The sequence below is a fragment of the Phoca vitulina genome, unplaced genomic scaffold, assembly GCF_004348235.1.
Source record: "Phoca vitulina isolate PV1807 unplaced genomic scaffold, GSC_HSeal_1.0 scaffold78, whole genome shotgun sequence".
NCBI lineage: Eukaryota > Metazoa > Chordata > Mammalia > Carnivora > Phocidae > Phoca > Phoca vitulina.
In genome coordinates this window covers 2,522,987-2,543,762 of record NW_022589781.1, presented here as the reverse complement: position 1 = coordinate 2,543,762, position 20,776 = coordinate 2,522,987, and the positions used below count along the sequence as shown (strand labels likewise).

General features: G+C 44.1%; 1 protein-coding gene across 7 annotated transcripts in view; it reads left to right on the top strand.

The window, feature by feature from the left end:
• The window catches only part of DISP1 (dispatched RND transporter family member 1), a 177,813-nt gene that overhangs the window by 114,302 nt on the left and 42,735 nt on the right, over positions 1 to 20,776 (top strand). For 2 of the 7 annotated variants that reach the window (XM_032393983.1, XM_032393986.1), the window contains 2 exons: positions 9,358 to 9,534; positions 18,281 to 18,809. In XM_032393983.1, the coding sequence (XP_032249874.1) occupies positions 18,298 to 18,809 (512 nt within the window). In that variant the 5' untranslated portion in view covers positions 9,358 to 9,534; positions 18,281 to 18,297. Of the gene's footprint in view, positions 1 to 9,357; positions 9,551 to 12,614; positions 13,039 to 18,280; positions 18,810 to 20,776 lie in introns of those variants that run through there. The other 5 variants (XM_032393984.1, XM_032393985.1, XM_032393987.1 and 2 more) reach the window with 5 other exon arrangements.

The window sequence follows — 20,776 nt, the reverse complement described above, 5'->3', positions numbered from 1 at the left end:
GAAGGGAGGAGGATGGAGTGAGGGCCGAGGGCCGGACCGCTTCGCCAAGCAGACCCTTGGATGTCAGACTGGAAGGTAAGCAAGGTCATAAAGCGTCCGTTTGTAAGAGTTGTTGATTTTGGTGGCAGGCTTTTCAACAAGAAATGGGATTTTAAAAGAAGCTGTTAACATTAAGAAATGTGTCCGGTGAGAGGAATCTACGAGGCTAATGCTTGGTTTTGCTCCAGTTTGCTTGCAGTCTGGTCTTGCTCCCAACTCACTACCTCAGCGTCAAATGTGTAGATTTGAAGAGTAAACCTGGGACTTATTTTATTCATCTGCAGTGATGCCCAAATTCATAAAAACTGAACTCAGAGCTGGGAGGGATCTGTGAGACCATCTATGCGTGCAGTCTGTGGATTCTGTTGATCTGGGGGCGTGATAGTTGAGGGTCACAGGGCTGGCGGGAGGCACTGATCCCCATTAGTGGCTGTGACGGGGGCAGCTGCGTGCTCTGGGCTGACGGCCTCAGTGTGTCCCCAGCAATGTGCAGAGACGTTGAAGTACAATGTGGGGTATGACCTCCAGAACGTCCCTATGATCCCCTTCTCCGGACGGGTCCTTTAAGATGACTGTGCTGACCCAGTGCTTCACCGCATCGTGCCTGCTCTGCGGCACACGCCGGAGATTATCGGATGGGTTTGTTCATAAATACAGCAAGACCTGGAGTGACGTTTTGGATTGAGTTCCAGTGTGAAAGAGTTGATAAATCAGACCCGTCTTCCCTTTGCCGAGTGCCCTGTGCTGTGCCTCCCCTGCCCGCTCCTGCCTCTGTCCTGTCGCACACCCTCCGTCTGTCTACTACTGGAGGGAGAGAGGTCCCTCAATAATGGGACCTCAGAGAAAAGGGATATTGTTTTCAGAGATCATGAGAACTTTGTAAACTTACTAGCAATCGCTTTATACTCTAAATAGTATATTGAGAAACATACTGAAGCTATTGTAAAATTTTTTACAGTAGTAAAACTATTGTAAAATAGTAATGTAGTCCATCTGACAATACCAGAGGTGTACTTTAAATTGTCTATTTTAACATGGACCCAACATTTTTAAATAAAGTAAATATTGGTGGAAAATATAAATAAGACTTTGCAAGTTTATGACAGTTCGGGTCTTTGGTTTCTGTGGCACCCTAACTAATTTAATGGGTTTCTTGAGGTAATTTATGGGACCAACAACTCTAGAACCTTGTTTGCATTTCTTGCGCAGCAAGCACGATGCAGTGGGTTTAGCTGCTTTAATAAACTGAACCAAAGTCCTGTTCAAACCATCAAAGAATGCTAAAATACCTTCGTGTTCATTTTAGTTCTTTTCTTTCTTTCTTGGAGATTTTTTTGGTCTTACAGCATATGGCATACGTATGACATTGGAATCCACACACCCTGCGATTTCAGAGACCAAATGTTTTAATGTATTTACTTGAGTAAATGTTTCTCCTCTTCTGTCTTCCTATCTTCTTCTCCCCAGGATTGGCTCTTCTGTATGTAAATTTAGAGGATACAGGGAAAAAGTTACCTTCCTACCCTCGAGGAGCTCATACATTGTCTTTATTTTTTTTGATGTTTACAATTATTTTATTTTTAATTGAAGTGTAATTGACAAACAGTACTATATTAGTTTCAGGTGTACAACATAGGGACATAGTGTCTTTAATATGCTGGTTCCCAGAATGTGGTCTCAGATCAGCAGGGTCTGCATTACCTGGGGACTCAGGCCCCAGACGCTCAGAATTGGAGCCCTGGGGGGATGGGATGCAGCAGTCTGCCTTCTCCCAGCTGTCCTGGACATTCTGTCACACTCTCAAGTTGGAGGGTCTCTGGTCTAATGGCTGGAACTTTATACTTATTTTTTTTTTATTGAGATAAAATCCATGTTCCAGAAATTCACAAGGTCATGCGCCATCACCGCTGTTGAATTCCAGAACATTTTTATCACCCAAAAAGAAACCGCCTCCCTGGTAGTGGTTACTCCCGTATCCGTACCCACCCCCCCAGCCCCTGGCAACCACTCGTCTGCTTTCTGTCTCCATGGATTTGAGTTTTCTAGACGTTTCCTATAAACGCAACCATACAATGTGTGACCTTTCGCTTAGCGTCCTGTTTCCCAGGTCCGTCCATGTCGTTCCTCCATATGGCTAAATAACGTTGCGTTGTGTGCGTGCAGCATTTTGTTTGTCCATGCGTCACTGATGGACATTTGAGTTCCTTCCGTGCTGTTACGATCGCAACGCTGCTTTGAGCACCCATGTGCAAGTGCTTGTAGGAACCAGTGCTTCAGTCCTCTGCTGCTCGCGGTGGTTCTATTCCATACGGTCGCCACTGACACCAAATAAAGGGAAATGCAGGATTAGGTGCCTTCACGTCTTGCTTCCAGGTTGGATGACCAGTCAGTACATGACCTTGTTTTGTGTGTGTTTCTGTTGACAGACACGTTATCTAACGTGTTGGTTCGTGGACATCGAGCTCACAGCCAACAGCACCATAACTCTTGCTTGACAGAAGCGTACCTAACACGCACATCACACCCTCTTGAGCTTACCAACAGCAGGCAGCACTGCTCACTGCTCTTTGGGGCCATTTTAAACAGTGAAATTGCCCACGAGAAGCACAGAAATGTGAAAAACCATGGCACTAAATAGAGAAAAGAACGCTTGTTTACCACATGTGAACTAAAACAAGACGGGACGTCACGGTGTTCAGTATCATGTGGGAGCATGCGTGTTGGAGGACTCAAATTTTTCACTACTCTGTGCACACCCATGTTGGAAGTAATGTGAGGCCACCGCCAGGATGATTTGGGGTTACCAGTAAACTGGAGCCAATAGGTAAATTTGCAAATACGGAATCCACAAACACTGAGGATCCACTGTGCTAGGCATGGCACTGCTGTCCTACAGTGACTGACTGTTCCATTTGTTTAGGGAACCCCAGACCTGTTTCCTTCCCTCCCTCCTTCCCCCTCCTCCCTCCCTCCTCCTTCCTTCTTCCCTTCCTCCCTTCTTCCCCACTCTTTCCTCCCTTCCTCCCTCCCTCCCAACTCCCTCCCTCCTTCCCCCCTCCCCCCCCCCCCCCCCTCCCTCCCCCCCCCTCCCTCCCTCCCACCTCCTTCCCCCCTCCTCCCTCCCTCCCAACTCTCTCCCTCCTTCCTCCCTTCTTCCCTCCTTCCCTTCTTTCCCATTATAGCCATCTTAGTGGGTGTCCAGTGGTATAGGCATGCTTTTATTTTGCATTACCTTAATTATTAGTGATGTTGAGCAACTTTTCATGTGAATATTAGCCATCCATTCATTTTCTTTGGAAAAAATGACTGTTTCCAAAACTTTGACTATTAGATTGCATTACTCGTCTTTTTATTGTTGAGTTGTGTTTTCTATATTGTGGATACTAGCCTCTTAGATGCACGATTTGCAGATACCACCTCCTCTTCTGTAAGTTGTCTTCCCTTTCTTGATGATGTTCGTTAATGTACGAAAGTTTCTTTTAACAAAGTCCAGTGTTACCTATTTTTTCTTTGATTACTTGTGCTTTTGGTGTTAACTTCTTTATTTTTGGAAGTGCTGTCTTTACGTAATTAATCAGTACAACCTGTTAAAAGAGTTTATGCATTTTTTAAATTAGACAGCGTGAAGAGTCAGATTTCAGGGTTTCAATAAATGATTACTTATTTGCCAGTGGCTGTAAATGGAAAGTATTTGTTTGCAGATATCAGATTTACAAGGTTTTTACATTGTGGAATTTAAAATAATGACATCATCAGGGCCACAAGTCCATAAAGTAGTGTCAAAGTCATTTAACAAACAGCTGTTTTGCTTAGGAAAATTGAAGGGAAACACTTATCACTGCTTTAAATAATACTTTCCTCTTTAATAAAGAAGACTCTGCCTTTTAAAAACTCTGAACTTTCTGCCCTAAAAGGAGAGTCTCAAGAACATTCGTGAAAAAACATAAGAATCCCGGAACTTGGAAATAAATACGGGTTGGCGTTTATTTGTGTTAGTTTAAATGTAGTAGCCCCATGTGTCAGAAAACTGAATCTGTAACACTTAAGTTAGTCTAAGCAAGCAAATTATATCAGCTAACATGGCTTTAGTCTACTAAGTAACTTTAAATCCAGAAGATCAAAGGAAGTTCTAAGTAAAAACAGTCCTTGTTGCAATTTGCCCAAAGCAGGAAAAGGCTAGAAATTACATGTCACCTTCATATCCTGGCTTGCTGACCTTGTGCTCGGATCTAGCCCTAGGATCTAGCCCTAGCCCGTGTGTCAGCTGTTCCCATAGCCGAGACCCTGCCCCTCCGTGGGGAGGTGGGAGAAAGCGCTCCTGTCCTGTAGGAGCCCAGACACTGAGAGCCCCGGCCCCTCACACGCAGAATTCAAAGCCCTCTGCCTGTGCTTGCACTCCGTCCACCTCCGCTCCTGCAGCTCCTGCTGGGGCTGTCCCTCCGGAGCAGACCGAGCCAGCCACCGTTCTTCTTTGCACGTGAAGGTAATACGTTTACTTATTCCGCATGCGTGAATTAGTTGTTTGAGAATTTATTTAAAAATGGAACTTTGTTCTCTGCTTCTAGGTTCGAATTTTAATTTCAACTCCTAGGTTTTTTTCTTGGTATGAACTTTGAATGGCATCTAAATGCATTAAAAATCTTATGAAGGTTATTTGAATTTTGATCTGACACGGAAAGGTAAGGTCAGCCATTTCTTGGGTTTATTAAAATGTGCTTTCTAGTAAGTCAGGAGGAAACCTCAGATTTAAAGTAGTTTAACATAATAAAATAAATTAATTAAATAAAGTAGTTTATGTTGGGGGCGCCTGGGTGGCTCAATTGTTGGGCATCTGCCTTCGGCTCAGGTCATGATCCCAGGGTCCTGGGATCGAGCCCCACGTCGGGCTCCCTGCTCAGCGGGAAGCCTGCTTCTCCCTCTCCCGCTCCCCCTGCTTGTGTTCCCTCTCTCGCTGTGTTTCTCTCTGTCAAATAAGTAAATAAAATCTTAAAAAAAAAAAGTAGTTGTTTCATGCTTTGAGAGTCTTCTTTAGCCTCTGTCTAAAGGAGAGGATTTTGAAAATATGTGCTTCTCTTGTTACTAGCTGGTAGAAAACTAGGTGTAGAACCCTAGGAATTACTTTACTCACTTGTGTGAATTAAATATCGGAAAAAGATGGTAAAATATTAGCATCTTCCAATCTATATGGATAGAAGTCTGGTGAAGATACCTACCGCAGAACTAAGGGTCCACAGCAAGCGTAAGTCATGGCAATGCTCATCTTAAATATGCAAGCTGTGTGTGACCTCAGGCTGTGTTTGAGTCAATGACACGTTTCATGCATTGTAATTAGATTTACCACTCAGAGTGGAAGTCAGAATGCGTGGGCCACATTTACGTGTTTTCTTTTTTATTGAATACATTTGACATTTACCATTGTGTAAATTGAAGACGTAGGTGTGTTGATTTGGTACATTTATATGTTGTAGCAATGAATGCTGTTGTAGTGATGTTTAGCACTGCTATCCCGTTACATAGTTACCCTTTCTGTCCAGTGTCGGGGGTAGTGAAGTTTTAGTGTCTTCGCAGGTTTGATGATGGTGGTTCAGTGTTGTTGTGTGGATTCATTGCCCTGCGCGAGCTCTCTGGCTTGTTTACTGCCCATTGCAAGTCTATACCTTAAACAACATCCATTTTATCCCTGCTGTGTTCACTTCTGCTTGCAGTAGAATAGATAATTTCTATGCCACTGGCAGGGAAATTCAGACTAGTTTAACTTGTGAAATATTTATATGTCTGAGAGTAAAATGTAAATTTTAAAGCAATTAGGAGATAAAAACTTTGTCAAAACTGAGGTATTTCACGCAAATCATTGACCATAAATGAGTTTCTTCAGTGGTAATGTAAGAAATTGAGAGCACACTTTACGATACGGTAAAATTTTCTCTAACGGGTAGTCTCATTGAAAGAAAAAGAACGAATATATCCTTTTTACCCACATGAAAGTTATTTTTGATCATAGTATTTATAATTAAGAAAACTGTAGTTCCCTTTGAAGCCTCAGGAGTCACTAAACTAGGTAAATAAACTCCAAACTAATGCATGTTTTACTTGTGGACAGTGGATTTACTGCTTCCCGTGGTTTTAATGTCTGCTGACACATTTCTGCTTCTTAAAATGCGAAAATAAATAATCTTTTTGCATTATGTCATTTATTTCTACACTTTACATCTCTAACTAGGCTAAATGCTTTCATTGCCAATCTGGAACATTGGAGTACTTTATTACTGCATTTGTAACTTCTTGTGTTAGTGTTCACAAATAAGGCAGAGTATTTTCATGTGTCTTCCATGCTTCATCTAGCTTCCATCTTAGATGTGAATTATAGGATTGTGATCAGGAACTGTTTGCACTGATTATGAAAAATGTTGAAATGTCTGAAATGGTTGACCTACAAAGCAGCTCAGAAAACACATGTAAACCTCACTGCATCTTTGTATCATAGCACTGAAGCATCCCATACTTTACCTTGAGCCCATTGTCTTTAGTTTCTACTGAACTGGTCAGCCCTTGTTGGCAACTGTGGGGGAACCACACACCAGTGGGTTGCACATGCCTGTCTCGTGCCTTTTGCTGGCCTGGTGGGAGCGGTGCGCACGCCTTGCCCACCTCGCCCGTAACCCAGAGCACGGCCGGCAGCCTTGGCACACCGGCTCTGTGAACACTGTCTCTTCTTTAAAATGGCAAGTCCTGATCACACCCTAACACAGGAAATACACGTGGGTGTTTAGGACTGGATAGACAAGGTGCTTAGCCTGTCAGCCTTTTTGGAAAAAGTACAAAACAAAGTAACTCAAGTAAAACTTAGAGAAGCATGACTGGGAAGAGGGCGGCCTTTGTTGGCTCCGTCTGAATTTCTGTGCTTTATCGATTTAATCACCAGGAAGCAGGCTCATACCCTGTAGGTGCACATATGCAGATTCCAAGAGAAATGTCTGCAATGAACATAGTAGCTGCTTAGTAAATGCTTGCTGAAGAAGGACCTTCACCTATTTCACTGAAAAATGTGAGTTGATTCCCTTTGTGGGCAAACAAGGATCCCGCATGGCTGGTCACTGTGATTTCAGTTCATCTGCTGCCTGCAGGAGAGCAAGTCGAGCTCCCAAGCGTTTGTAGTGATAACGTCAGTAAAGACAAACAGCTTTATGAAAGTCTCACCCAGGTTCTCAGGAAGAGTGAACTTACTGATCCAAAGCAAGGAAGAAAAAAAAGCTTTACGAATTTGATGTTTTCCTAAGCTTCAGGTAAATCTCAGAGTTCTTTAAGTAAAAGGGTGTGTTTAACTGTGTTTGATACAAGTACCTGGAGGGACTGCTCAGTAGAGTGAAGGATGCCCTTGAGACGCTGTTTGCTGGACTCTGGGTAAAGAGCCCATTTGGGGCGCCACTCTAGGGAAATTGGATTTGTTACTGCTCAGACGTCACAGAACAGCAGGGCGTGGGGCCTGCTATCAGACACGTTAGCATTTGTGGGGAAAGCTTAGATAATTCCAAGAGTGGTGTTAAAAAACAACAGTTACCATCTAAACCAGACAACCCGAGTCCTTTATGGTGATTGATCTCGGTTTCTGTGTTGTGGAAGACATTTGAAAAATTCTCTCACATTCTTTTGCCTCATAATATGTGGGAGTTGAATTTTCTTGATTTGATTTATCTCGGTGGCGTGTTTTTCCTTTGAGCTAGCTGCTCAGTTTTAAGTTTCTGAGATGTGTGAAGTATTAACATTCCTGGTGTCCTCGAGCTTACTTGTGATCTGTTCAGCACATCAGTTAAGCTCCGTAATACGATCCTGTTTCTGCCGGGCAAGAGCTACAGTGTCCCAGAGGGATTGCCAATTGCAAGGGTGCCTGTTGTGTGGTGATTATACTTGAGGCAGTAGTTTCAGATGAAATCCTGTGGCCTAAACACAGACCTGTCACCAGGGGGCGGGAGGTGAGGGGTGGGTCGGGGGTGGTGCTGCTGCTTATTGCCAGAGTGCCCTGTAATTCTTATCAGTGTCTGACGGCTGTCTGATCTAAGAATTAGAACGTTTAAGATGCTTAAAATGCAATATCTTTTTCTTTTCTTTCTTTTCTTTTTTTTTTGTTTTTCTTGGCACAAAACTTCAGGGAACATGCTCTTTTAATACGAGGGCTTGGGACTTCATTTTGAAGATTGACAAGAGGCTGGGGACCTAATTTATCTTGAAGGTTAAATAAACTCATTAGTCAAATGGGCTGTATCCTAAACTTCAGTCAAATGATCCGTGGGTCTGAGGCCACGTGATGCCACGTTTCACCTTTTCTCAGTGTCGATGCGCGTGAATTCTGCGCCGTTGTCTCTCAGACTGTGGGGCAAAGGCACTGTCCTTACTGTGCCCTCGTCCCCACCCTTACAGCTTCAGAAGTACTCTTCACTGTTAGAGAAAGACCATCTAAATGCTCTAAAGCACATCTCACGTGGAGTACCGGTTCTACGTGTGTTTGAGTAGAGAGCAGCACTCTGCATTTTAAGCAATATTTTCTGCCTGTTGAGTATTTTGAGTGACCGTTGGTTGCTCTTATGACTTGATCAGCATTAATTAATAAGAAGTATAAATCAGTGATTCTCAGCCCTAGCCACACATTGGAATCATCTGAGGAGCTTTTAAAAAATGCTAATGACCACAGTCCATTCCAGTATGAATTCAGTCAGAACCTCTGGGGCCAAGGCCCTGGGTCTGTAATTTTTTTTTTTTTTTTTAATTACTAAAGTGATTTTAAAGTGCAGAAAGGGTTGAGAGCGCTGTAATAGACTCATAACTTTGTGAACATTTGTTGTACATATTACATTCCCTTCCAGACTTGTGGCCAAGTTTAGAGGCTGGTCGTGGCCGGCTCCTAGGTTAGATGAACCCTTATCAGAGGGCTTTCCAGAACTTTTGTCAAAGACCTTTGATTAATACTAATATGACAGAAGACTCCTCTGGTTTTATTTTACATAGTCTTAATTTTACCCGTGAACTCATGTGAAATTGAAACCCAGAGATACAAGAAGCCTTTCTTTTTGAAGGGCATAGATGTGTGGAGAGGGCACTGTATCGTGAGCGTGGGGAGACGTGGTGCATATCGTGCAGACTGATAATTTTTGTGGATGAACTTGGAAAAGGGATCTCTGAAAACTGTCCTCATCACCGCAATGCAGTGATAGTTCTCGTGAAACAGGAATTTCAGGAGACAAGCGTTCATGCTAAAAAGATGTTCTTGGCTATCATGTATCCCAGATGTAAAACAGAAGCTTTATTTTACATTCTCCTTCCCAGGTAGACCTGTTACCAAAGGCACATTGGATGTAAAACACACGAGAGAACGGAGGTTGGCGTTTCTGCAGCCCGGAAGGCCCTGGCGCCTGCCCGCGTGGGTCTCTGCTTGGACGACCGGACTCTTAGCTGGCCGTAGGACTGCTTCCCAAACAGCGTTTTCAGACTTGCTGTGACACTGTAAGATCTGCCTAAGGTTATGTAACCTTTATATTTTGGGGTTGTAAATCTGGGAGGGACAATTTATCAGACCGTTTTTTTTCCATATCACGAAGCTGTTTGTAAATGTCATGAACAGTTGTAATGATGAAACATTTCACATTTACAGTTTATTGATGTCTTTATCAGTATCGACTGTGTATATTAAAAGAGGTTATATAAAAATGTTAGATTTCATTTTCAAAGGTGGTGTTTGTTATCATAAATCAGAACTACCTTCTCAATAATATAAATTTAATAGAACATAGTTACGTTTTCATTGTAAGAGTGAACTGTGACTCTCAGATTTCCTGGACTCAGTTTGCTTCTTCCTGGTGTGGGGAGAGCATAGTGTAGCACCCACGGGGCTCTCGCGGAATGTGTGCTCAGGGGACAGGCGCTCTAGTGTGTACCACTGCCTCTCGGGGGAGATAACTTCTAATTTATCGCCATCTCTGAGGAAGGGGAACAATAGCAACACTCCCTTATTTTTGTAGAGTTCTTTGTAACATTTGAAATCCTCATCGGTGATTAAGTGAAGATATTGCTAGGTATTCTTGTTGAAGGAGAGCTTAGTGGTAGGAAGTTTGTGAACTTGTCTCAGAAGGGGAGAAGATTCTATTTCCTCACGTCTGACCCATCTTGTCGGTTCCTTAACAAGCCTGCGTCTTTGATTAAAGATACAGATTTCGCTGTCAGGTCACAGTTACGTTTTGAAATTGTTCAAACGCTGCATGACTTGCTTTTCAGGTTTGCATAACATGATGCATGGATGGAAAACACTTCTTTTTTTTTTTTTTTCCTTCAGCTAAGACAGCAGAAGAGATGATTTATTGTACACGTGTTACATCCAGCCACAAATGAAAACAGAATTAGTCCCGAAAGTCACAGGTCCAGGGCAGGGGAAAACACTTCTTAGTTCAGTGAAATATGTCTCTGACACTCTTGGATTCTGAATTGTACCTTCTGAAAATGTCTTGGGAAATCTTGAATTCAGAGGCTACTTTTCATGCGGACCTTCAGACTGGGTTTTGTATCTTTAGCTTCCAGGGGTCCTATCGGAGCTCTCAGAGCTGGGCCCTGCCCTGGAGACATCTTGAGGTAGCCAGAGAGCCTTGGCGGGCTGGTCCGGGGCGGAATCCCAATCCTGTGATTTAGATCAGTTACACTTCAATACTTTGAACCCCCGGGTTCTCTGTAGTGGGTTTAGTAATATCTACAAAGAGGTATTGTAAGGAAAGCGCTTGACACAGAAGATAAAAAAACCAGTTTTAATAGCCCTTTAAGGGGAAAAACATCACTGAGACACGGCCTTCTGCAGGCCAGCTTAGCAGCCCCTCCAGGAAAGAGCCTGCAGGACAACTCCTTGTCCATGGGCAGTTGGAGAAGCTATCTACGCTCTGGCCACAGCACCAAGTATTAATAGTGATCAGAAACGAGGCCATCATTTGGGATGAGCATCAAGCCATTTTAGACGAACGATTTCATGTTAAAACAAATTTGATAAGTAATGGATACAGGTGACTGAATGCCTTTATACCTGGTGTGTCTTTATACATCCGTCCCCTAATATCTGCTACCACTTGAGGGAAAAAGACTGTCTCACTCAGTTAACTGGGCACGGTGCTTTAATGCGTATTTGTGAGTTGCACCCGAAAGATTAAAATCTGTACCCGTAGCTCTTTGTTAAGCTGTACTTAAACTTAGTTACCAACTAGAATCTCTCCTGTTAAAATGTGTTACTTTTCTCTGCCTTCATTGGAACGGCAGACCTTTGTTTTTGTCACTCCTGTCCTTTCCCTGCTTGACTCGTGCTGCTTGAATTGTGCGCCTTTTGCCGTAACTGAGGCCTGATGCTCTGGCGAGTCTGTGGTTTGCCTTGCTGCGTGAGGTGTGTTCCAGGGACCAGCAGTGTGGGCACGTTGCTGGAGGCTTGTTGCCCCGCTCCAGGTGGACTGGATCTGAATCTGTATTGTAGCAACATCCGCAAGTGATGCTTGTGTTTGAGAAGCACTGGGTTAGTGTTTTCTGTTTTACTCAGTGAAACTGTGCTGTGGGGAGCATCACTCTTCTGAAAAAGGTGACTGGCTAGAAAGCATGGGACCGTGCTAGGGATCCTGTCTTGCCCTTTACTGTTAGGTTTGGTGATATGCATCTGACGAAGATGAGGGTTCTTCTAGAACACGTGATAGAGCTTATGGAGTCCTTTAGTAGAAAGCCCTGAAACCCTGGGCCTCGGGCTTCCTGGCCTACCATTTGAGACTCTGGATCTCCAGTTCTCTTTAGCAAAACGGACTGGCGTTGCCTGCCACACCTGTTTTTCTGAGAGTTGAGTCAAGTGGGATCCTGCGTGTGAAATGCTGGAGCTGTCGATGGGGGTGGGGGTGGTGCTCCTCCAGCTGGTGAGCCCCGCCTTGTTAGAGGTCGGGCTGGCTTTGCTAGAGGTCACTGTGGTGATTGGAACAGGTCTGTGTATTCTCTTCATCATGGCCTTTAGATTTTAACTTGGCAGTTTTCTGACCATGCTCACAGTCCTGACTTTCAATTCCAGGTAGCTACAATGAGGTTTGCATAGCAATGCTTTAGAGATCTCTGTGCTCTGCTGGCCACCTAAATAGTTTGATTGCCCCCTTTGTGACCCTGTGTCCTGTAACTTATTTCATATACAATATGTTGATGAATAAAATTTTCATAACTCAAACAGGTCCTACTGTGGTTATACAATAATATATCCAATGAGCTACTACTTTCTTTTATTTTTTAAGAAAATATATATATTTAATGATTTTATTTATTTACTTGTCAGAGAGAGAGAGATAGCACACAAGCAGGGGGAGAGGCAGAGGCAGAGGGAGAAGCAGACTCCCCACTGAGCAGGGAGCCCGACGTGGGACTCGATCCCAGGACCCTGGGATCATGACCCGAGCCAAAGGCAGATGCTTAACTGACTGAGCCACCCAGGCATCCCTACTTTCTGTCTTTTAAATATAATTTCCTTATATTATAAAAATATGTATTACTATATTATTTTTATTATACCAATTGTGTATGTTATGCGTAATTATATATTCTACAGCTAAATCTGTAAGTTTTCTGGGTCTCAAACCAGAGTAGGAGGTGTTCGTGTGATCCCTGTAATCACATGAACTCCAATGACTTTTCTCTCTATGTTGAAACATGAGTGAAGGGTCTCTGCAGTGTCCACGGTGTCTGCCAGCTACCTGTGGAACTGGTCATGGTTCTTTTTCTTGGTTCATAGATAGCTTTGGTTCAATAGATTGTCATGTGTGTTTCCAGAAACCCAACATGGAAACGTGTCCTGAATACTCTGTATCATCTGTTCTTACTCCTCAGCTTCCTGTTCATTTCCTGCTTCATCCAGTTACTCAGTATATTGTGTGGGGTGTTATTGTAACAGCAGATATATTTCAGAAGATAAACAATGTAAAACACATCCACTGAATAGATGTTTAGTTATCCTTTAAGGTAAAATAACTTTGTTTCTGTTTTTACATTTTAATGATAATTACCTTTTGTGCAATGTTAGTCTCTGTGCTAGACACTTTATATGTTTTATTAATATTTTATTACTATAAAGAAGACACAATTATAGCAAAAGTTGTAAGTGCTACAGAAAATGAAATATGGAAGTCTTCGCCACCCTTCCAAAATTCCCAGTCCAGCTCTCCAGCAGGAAACAATGTTAGCATTTTGTATGTCTTTCTAGAAACTATCTGTGTATCCTAACCATATATATGTATCTCTCTCCTTTTTCAGTGAAATGGATTCATACCATATTAGGCTGTTCTGTAGCTAGGTTTTATTTACACTTAAAGATGTACTTTGGACTTCTTTCCATAGTAATATAGCCTGATCTAACTCGTTCTTTTTTATTGTGCAGAATGCCCAGTGTACAGATACGACAAAATTTAAGTCTGCTATTGGTGATATTTTAGATTGTTTCCAGTTTTCACTGGTACAGGCAGTGGGGCAGTCTGTAACATCTTTATCTGTGCATTCATCTTTACACATTGTTCAAGTATATCCAAAAGATAAATTCCTAGTAGTACTATGGTCAAAGGATGGGGGTATTTAAAATTCTCATTAGGAGTGCCACGTTGCTCTCTTAGACGGTTGTGCTAATTTGCATTTGAAGTTTAACTCTAAGAAGAGCCAAGAGTAGAGACTGTAAGAGTGTAAATAATTCGACCCACATTCTCAAAGGTGGAAAGCAGTGGAGTCAGCTTTCAAACTCAGATCCACCCACACTGTTTCTTCTAAGCTACAGATGTCTCAGCCACTGTTTTGGTTTTTTTTTTAAATAATTTTTTTATTTATTAGAGAGCAAGAACACAAGGTGGGGGAGAGGGGTGGGCAGAGGAGAGGGAGAAAGGCTCCCCGCGGAGCAGAGAGCCAGATGTAGGACTCGATCCCAGGACCCTGGGATCATGACCTGAGCCGAAGGCAGACGCTTAACTGACTAAGCCACCCAGGCTCCCCTCAGCTGCTCTTTTAAAGCATAATATTGGCTTTAAAGCTAGGAAGCCTTATTCCTTATCTTTTTATATTCTTAACACTCAATCAGCCAGTTATGATAATTCTTCCATGGTAAATACACAGCCCTTTATGGTTTTGTGTATTGATTTTATATCCTGCAACTTCATTGAATTCACTTATTCTCACAGTTTTGTGGTAGAGTCTTTAGGGTATTCTACATATGATATCATGCCATGTGCAAAGAGTGACAGTTTTCTTCCATTCTGACTTGGAGGCCTTTTCTTTCTTTTTCTTGCCTAATTGCTCTGGCTAGGACTTTTGATACTGTGTTGAATAAAAGTGGCGCAAGTAGACATCCTTCTTTTGTTCCTGATGGTAAAGGAGAAGCTTTCACATTTTCACCATTGAGGATGATGTTAGCTGAGGGTTTGTCATATGTGGTCTTTATTACATTGAGATATGTTCTGTCTTTGTTGAGAGTACTTACCACAATGGATGTTGAATTTTGTCAAAAGCTTTTTCTACAACTATTGAGAGGACCGTATGATTCTTCTCCTTCATTCTATTAATGCGGTGTATTACACTGACTGACTTATGAGGATGGAACCATCCTTGTGTCCCTGGAATAAATCCCACTTGATCACAGTGTATAATCCTTTTAATATATTGTCAAACCCAGTTTGCTAATATTTTCTTGGGGATTTTTGCCTCTCTGTTCATCAGGGATATTGGCCTGTAGTTCTCTTCCTTGCAGTGTCCTTGTGTGTTTTTACTGTCAGGGCAATGCTGGCCTCGCAAATGCACCTGGAAGCTTTCCTTCCTCTTCTAAGCCCTTAATGGTTTTCAGAACATTTTTACATTCTCATTGTGGTCCTATGAGATGGACATTGATTATTATTCTGATTAATACATGGGAAGAACTGAGGCTCAATGAAAAAAGAAATTAAATTTTAAAATGTTATCAGAAGATGGTCCTTGACCAAAGGCCTTATGGCCCCCAAACTGCCGAAGCACTATATAAAAACGCTAGGAGAAGAGGTAAAATAAGGGGTGTGGGATTAGTGGCTTTGAATGTATTGATATTGGTGCATTATGTTCATGAACAAGAGGAAAATGCACTCAAATTTCTGGCCACGGGGCCCTGTCACACCTTAGGCGAGCAGTGGCTCAGGAACAGCTTTCTTTTGGCTGCCTGTGTGTGTGACGGGCGGGGAAAATGGGTGACTTAACAGTTCAGTGCATTTGATCCAGAACTTCCTTTAATTCACTGCAGACATAATCACGTGGCATTACATCTGTCATGATAGTTCCTTTTTATTATGTTGATTCTTCCTCTGTCTCATCTGCTTTCCCCTTAGCTCTCTCTGTCTTAGGCTCAGACCAAATTTTTTTCTAAAGAAATAAGATCTTTCTCTGTAAGGGTGTAGGCTCCATTCTTGACTTCAGATCAAAAGTTTGCTGTTTTCCTGGCCAAATACATCTACTGAACTTAATCCACAGACATTTCTTAGAATAATTTTTTTCTGTTTTTGCTTTTAATTATTTTTTGCTTATAATTCACAACTTTAGTCAATTTGATTGTTCCTATTTTATGATTAAAGAACCTGAATCATAAGAAGCTCATGTGACTTACTTCAAATACAAGCCAGTCAGAGTTCAAATGATTGTTTACTCTCTACTAGTTCCTACTGCATTGAAAGAAGCCTCCAATTTAAGAAACAGGTTACGTTCCAAAAATCCATTTGTCAGTCATGATTTGGCACTTGGACTGCATTTTACCAATGGTGGGGGGAAATGTTATAACCTGTGATTAGGCCCCTTGGCCGGCTTACAGAAGTCTGTTTAGCTCTTATGTAACCACCTAATGATGCATTTGCAGTAGAAGTAAGAGAATGATCGTGGGATTCTGGTTACGAAGAAAACTCTTTCCCCGGAGAAGCGTCCAGTTGGGAGATGGGGACACAGAGGGAACTGGAGAGTCTACAGGGACATCACGGTGCTGTGAAGGCTGCTAGAGGCTGGGACACTGTCTAAAGCCCAGGTTCTTGTTAACTTTGAGGATTAGGTGGTTCTTAGACACTTGGCACCGGCATAACTTCCAGGACAGCTATGATTAGCATCGACAGAACTGATGGACAACATGGATTATCTGAGATGATATTAACGAACCTGATGGTAAAAACCAACCAGCAAATCAGAGAAAACATCCCCCCTTTGGTCCTCCAGGTGGCAGGGTCAGCAGAGCTGCGGACCCCACGAGCTGGGGCAGCCGGGCTGAGTTCTGGAGAGAAGGCAAGGGTCCCAGGTCGGGGGGAGAGGAGCCCGTGATGTCTCTGTGTGGAGTGTGTGTCCACGAGTGTCTGGTTCTGGGAAGTGACCGCATTTATGTCCTGTGGCTAGTGCTTCTTACACGTTCTAGGCTGCCTTGCACTTCAGCGTACAAACAAGCATCTTAAATTTCACTTGGCTTTGGAAAAAGTCTAGTGCCTCTTTAGGTGCCCCCTGATTCATGTCTTAATTGTTCTCAGACATTTGCATGCAGCTTTTTTTGTTGTTAGCAAAAGGGAGGATACATTCTTGGTGAGAGGAAGCTGCTGTGACAGATCCTCCAGGGGAGGCCCTGCTCTCCCCCTGGGCCGGTGACAGCGGGCCTACCAGCACCCTGTGCCAGGTGCCTATCCCAGAGAGGGAAACTGCCTTTACTACATGTTCAGGACCCCTCCCCGTTGTCCCTGCAGAGGAGGTTGGGACCTGTGACCACTTTCAGAAGTGATAAGACAGGAGGAGAGAAGTCAACATCCACCCGGTTTTATGTATATTCTGATGTTTTATAGATTCTTTGTCTTTCCACTAAAATAATTTACAAAGAAATTGTTTGACATCCATGTAATTCTTCCATCTCTTATGATGTTGAATTTGTGCATGTGTTTGAGTAGTCTTTTTCTGTCCAAAAGGTAAATACAGTAATGATGCTGAATTTGTGCCCAGCGTCTTCTGGGCACCAGGATCAGATTGGAACTGCGCATCGCTGTGGTGCGCTCTGCTCAGAAATGCCCCTGCCATGGGGCAGGTGTTGGGTGAGAATGCACACGGGACCTTCCTGGTAGGGGCCCAGGTTTGCCAGATTGGATGACCATACACTCAGACTGAGCCAAGGTGATTTCTTCTGGTGCCTGTGTGACCGCAGGAGGCGGGGAGAGACCGGGGAGAGACTGCTCTGGAGGCTATTCTGTCTGCTTGAGGAGTGCCCTGCCTGAAGGGCTAGTGAGCTGCACGGGCTCTTGCTTTTTTCTCGTTGGCTTTCACGTGCTGGTTAAACAGACTGCCGGCAGTGGGTGACCCGTTGTTCTTACTGCAAATTCCCAGATTTTGTGCATGTGGTCAGAGGTGAGGTGGGTGAGTGGGGAGGGAGGAATTTGTGTGTTTTTGCTTTTGTTTGTTGATGGGACAGAAACATGCTACTGGTAATTTGTTAATTTTCCTTTACATTGAAAGCCTAGACCTTCTGGTAAAAGGAAGAAAAGTTAAAAACAAAAATCTCATTTCAAGCAAATCCTGCTCATACTATTTTCTCATGTGCAAGCAATGCTACATAATGTAGAAGACAAAGCAATAAGTTCTTGGCAACTTACGTGGCTTGTTCATTTTTTAAGCATTATAGTCATCAGTTGAGGAGGAAAAACTCTGGTGTCTGGTATCTTAGCTGCAGCAATTCTTGGCTTAGCTGATTACTTTTTATTTTCTTTTGTTTCTTCTTATTCTAGGACCTGAGAGACTTAGGGGAAAAATCATATGTTCTTGAGATCTTTCTAAGACATGAGATGTTCTTAAGATTATTCAAATTATCTTAACCTTGACAACTCACTGCCCTCATGGTGGCCCTTCATTTTGTCATTACTCCTGTGTCCTAACACCCCATGCCTGGGTGAGGAGTCGAAGGGCGATGTTGGTGCCCTCTCTCTCCCTGTCCTCTCCTAAAATGCGCCAAGTCTTACTCCATACTTCACACCAAGGACAAGCACGGGGAGAGAAGGGTTAAAAACAGAGGTGGGGAGGGACAGGTGGGTGCACAGAGCAGCTATGGGCCCGAGTGCTGTGGGCCGCTGGGCCCCCTGTAGAGGCTGCTGCGTTCCCTCCACGATTTCGACTCCTTCCAGTAACTTTCCTGTCTTGTCTGCATCTCTGCCTGCCTGCCTGGCACTGGCTGGTTTTATATCATTTTCTCTCTTAGGGCCAAGAAATTGGAACATGGCTGTGAGCAACGGGAACAGTGATTTTGTGGTTCTGAGCAACGGCAGCAGCGCAACCAGTGCCCCCAAGCCTGGCGCCCTCACGGCCTGTGATGGGGACCTTGCCTCCCAGCAGCTCACACCCAGAGAGGCACCAAAAACAAAAGTGAGTCTGAATGGATGCCTGCAGGTCAATGGCACCGTGAAGTCCTCCTTTCTGCCCGTGGATAGCCACCAAAGAGTGCCCACGATGTTGTCCCCATGCTGCCACCTGTGCCCGTTCCATCAGCCCCTGGCCGGCCAGAGCAGTCACCCAGAGGGCCGCCCTGAGGCTGGCCCGGCCACGCCTTCTGCTCTGGCCTCGTGCTGCACGCAGCCACGCTCCGAGTATTCTGCACCTCTGTGTCCCAGCCACTCGCCCGTCTACCAGACTGCGTGCTGCCTGCAGCCCTCTCCGTCCTTCTGCCTGCACCACGCGTGGCCCGGCCGTTTCCCACACCAGCCCATGCAGCAGCATGTGGCCGGCTTCAGGTGAGTGTGCACAGGTTCTGCTCGCCTTCGCATCCAACCAAGCCCACACGAGTGCCCCCGCTTGTGTTGATTTCCCCAAAAGGAGGAGGATACATGTGTCAGAGAAGGAAAACCAGAATGCACATGAAATAATGTGTCCCTGTCTCATCCGTTGAGCTCTTCGTCAGACACTCGCGCACTTTCTGCCTGCCTACCAGTTGGTTCGGTGTCCTGGTGGCCTTGACTTACAAAGTTCAGTAAAACTTTCCGTCAGCAGTTGCTGTTACTACTTGTGGGGGATACATCTGTGACGAGGCTGCCTGAACAGGAGTCTTGATGGTCATCAACCTTTATGACAATGAAGCAGTTGCTTCCTCACGCTTCTGAGCGGCCGCGTCTACCAGCTCTGTTCGTGTGGTTTGGGTGACCATCAGTATGTGGAGACCAGACCTTTCCTCGAGGGGGGAACCTGTCGATCTGTAGCGTAGATCTTTGAAAACTATGTTTTGTGAAACATTTTTGGGTCTGTGTCATGGCCGGCTCCTGCGTGTGCTTTCTGTTCTGTGTCTTCCGCTGTCTCCTCCACGCGCACTGCAGGTGAGTGATGTTGGTGTATCTTAGGAAATACTGAGTGCTTTGGAGCAACCAAGTATGAGTTCGCGTTCGTAGGTAATGAGCTTTCGGTGAGCTGGGAGAGCACTCTCCTTTTCTGATGAGGCTAGAGTTTACACACAGGGAGATGCGCCAGTCTGAAGTGCACAGCTTGATCGGCGGTGACCCTCGTGGTCCACACCTCGGCCCACTTGGAACGTTTCTTTCCGGGGTGATGGAGAATGTCCCCTCCGGCTGCCTCCTCCTCGTTCCTGCTCTCTTCACCCGACCTGGTCGCTGCTCTGAGCTCTGTAACCGCGCGCTGGTTGTGCCTGCTCTGAGATCTTGTGCGAATGGAGTCCTACAGTACGTACTCTCCAGTGTCCCGCAGTTTCAACTCAGCATAGTGTTGGAGGACTCGTCTAACTGCTGTGTGTCGTAGTTTTCCTTTCTGTTGCTGAGCCACAATCCACTGTGTACCTGGGACAGATTCACGGTCACCTACGGAGTCCGTCAGACCTCCAGTTGTGAAGTACGTCCTGGGGGCGTCACGTACATAGGGTGTGCTGACTGTAGCTAAGAACACTGGGCTGTGCATTTGGAAGTTGCTAATAGAGGAGATCTTAAAAGTTCTCACGGCAAGAAAAAGCTTTTGTAACTGTGGGTGGTGACAGATTTATTGTGATGATTTCACAATATATACAAATACCAAATTATGTTGAAACTCATATAATGCTGTATGTCAGTTACAGCTCAGTAAAAAAAGGAGTCAGATCCAGAAAGGGGTTAAGTGATGGATCCTTTTTACCTTTATCAGGTTTGGGTTGCTGTTGACATTATCTGGTTTCACTGTTTTAAAAAGAGGGCAGAGAGAGAGATGGGGAAAGACAGTGGGGCTCGGGGACTGGGGGACATTCCTCTGCAGCGTGTTTCTGCAGTTTCTAAATACGTTTTCTATGTCAGGGGCAAGAGTCTTTTAGTCACAGAACTATGGGAAGGACTGGCCAAAGCCATTTTCAGAACGCTAATCCTGATAGCATTGTGCTGCGTGACCACTTTGGATTAAATCGAGGAAGTAGTTGACTGTGAAATTATGTGGTCCTCGATATTGATGCTTTAGAATCATCAGTTATATGGTTGCAGGGTGTGAGGGGAGACAGATAGTTCTACATTTTGAGGCTGATCCCTCCTTTAAAAAACTTGAGAAAATATTAAAGCTATGGGCAGGGAACCAATTCTTTTAATACAGCAGGCCCGTCAGTATTTTCATGACTTTAGCTTAGCGTTTCTGAAAAACCTATTCTTAAAGGGATGAGAGTGCTATGTACATACAACTTTGAATAGGACGGCACTGAGGTGGCTCAGTCAGTTAAGTGGCCGACTCTTGGTTTCAGCTC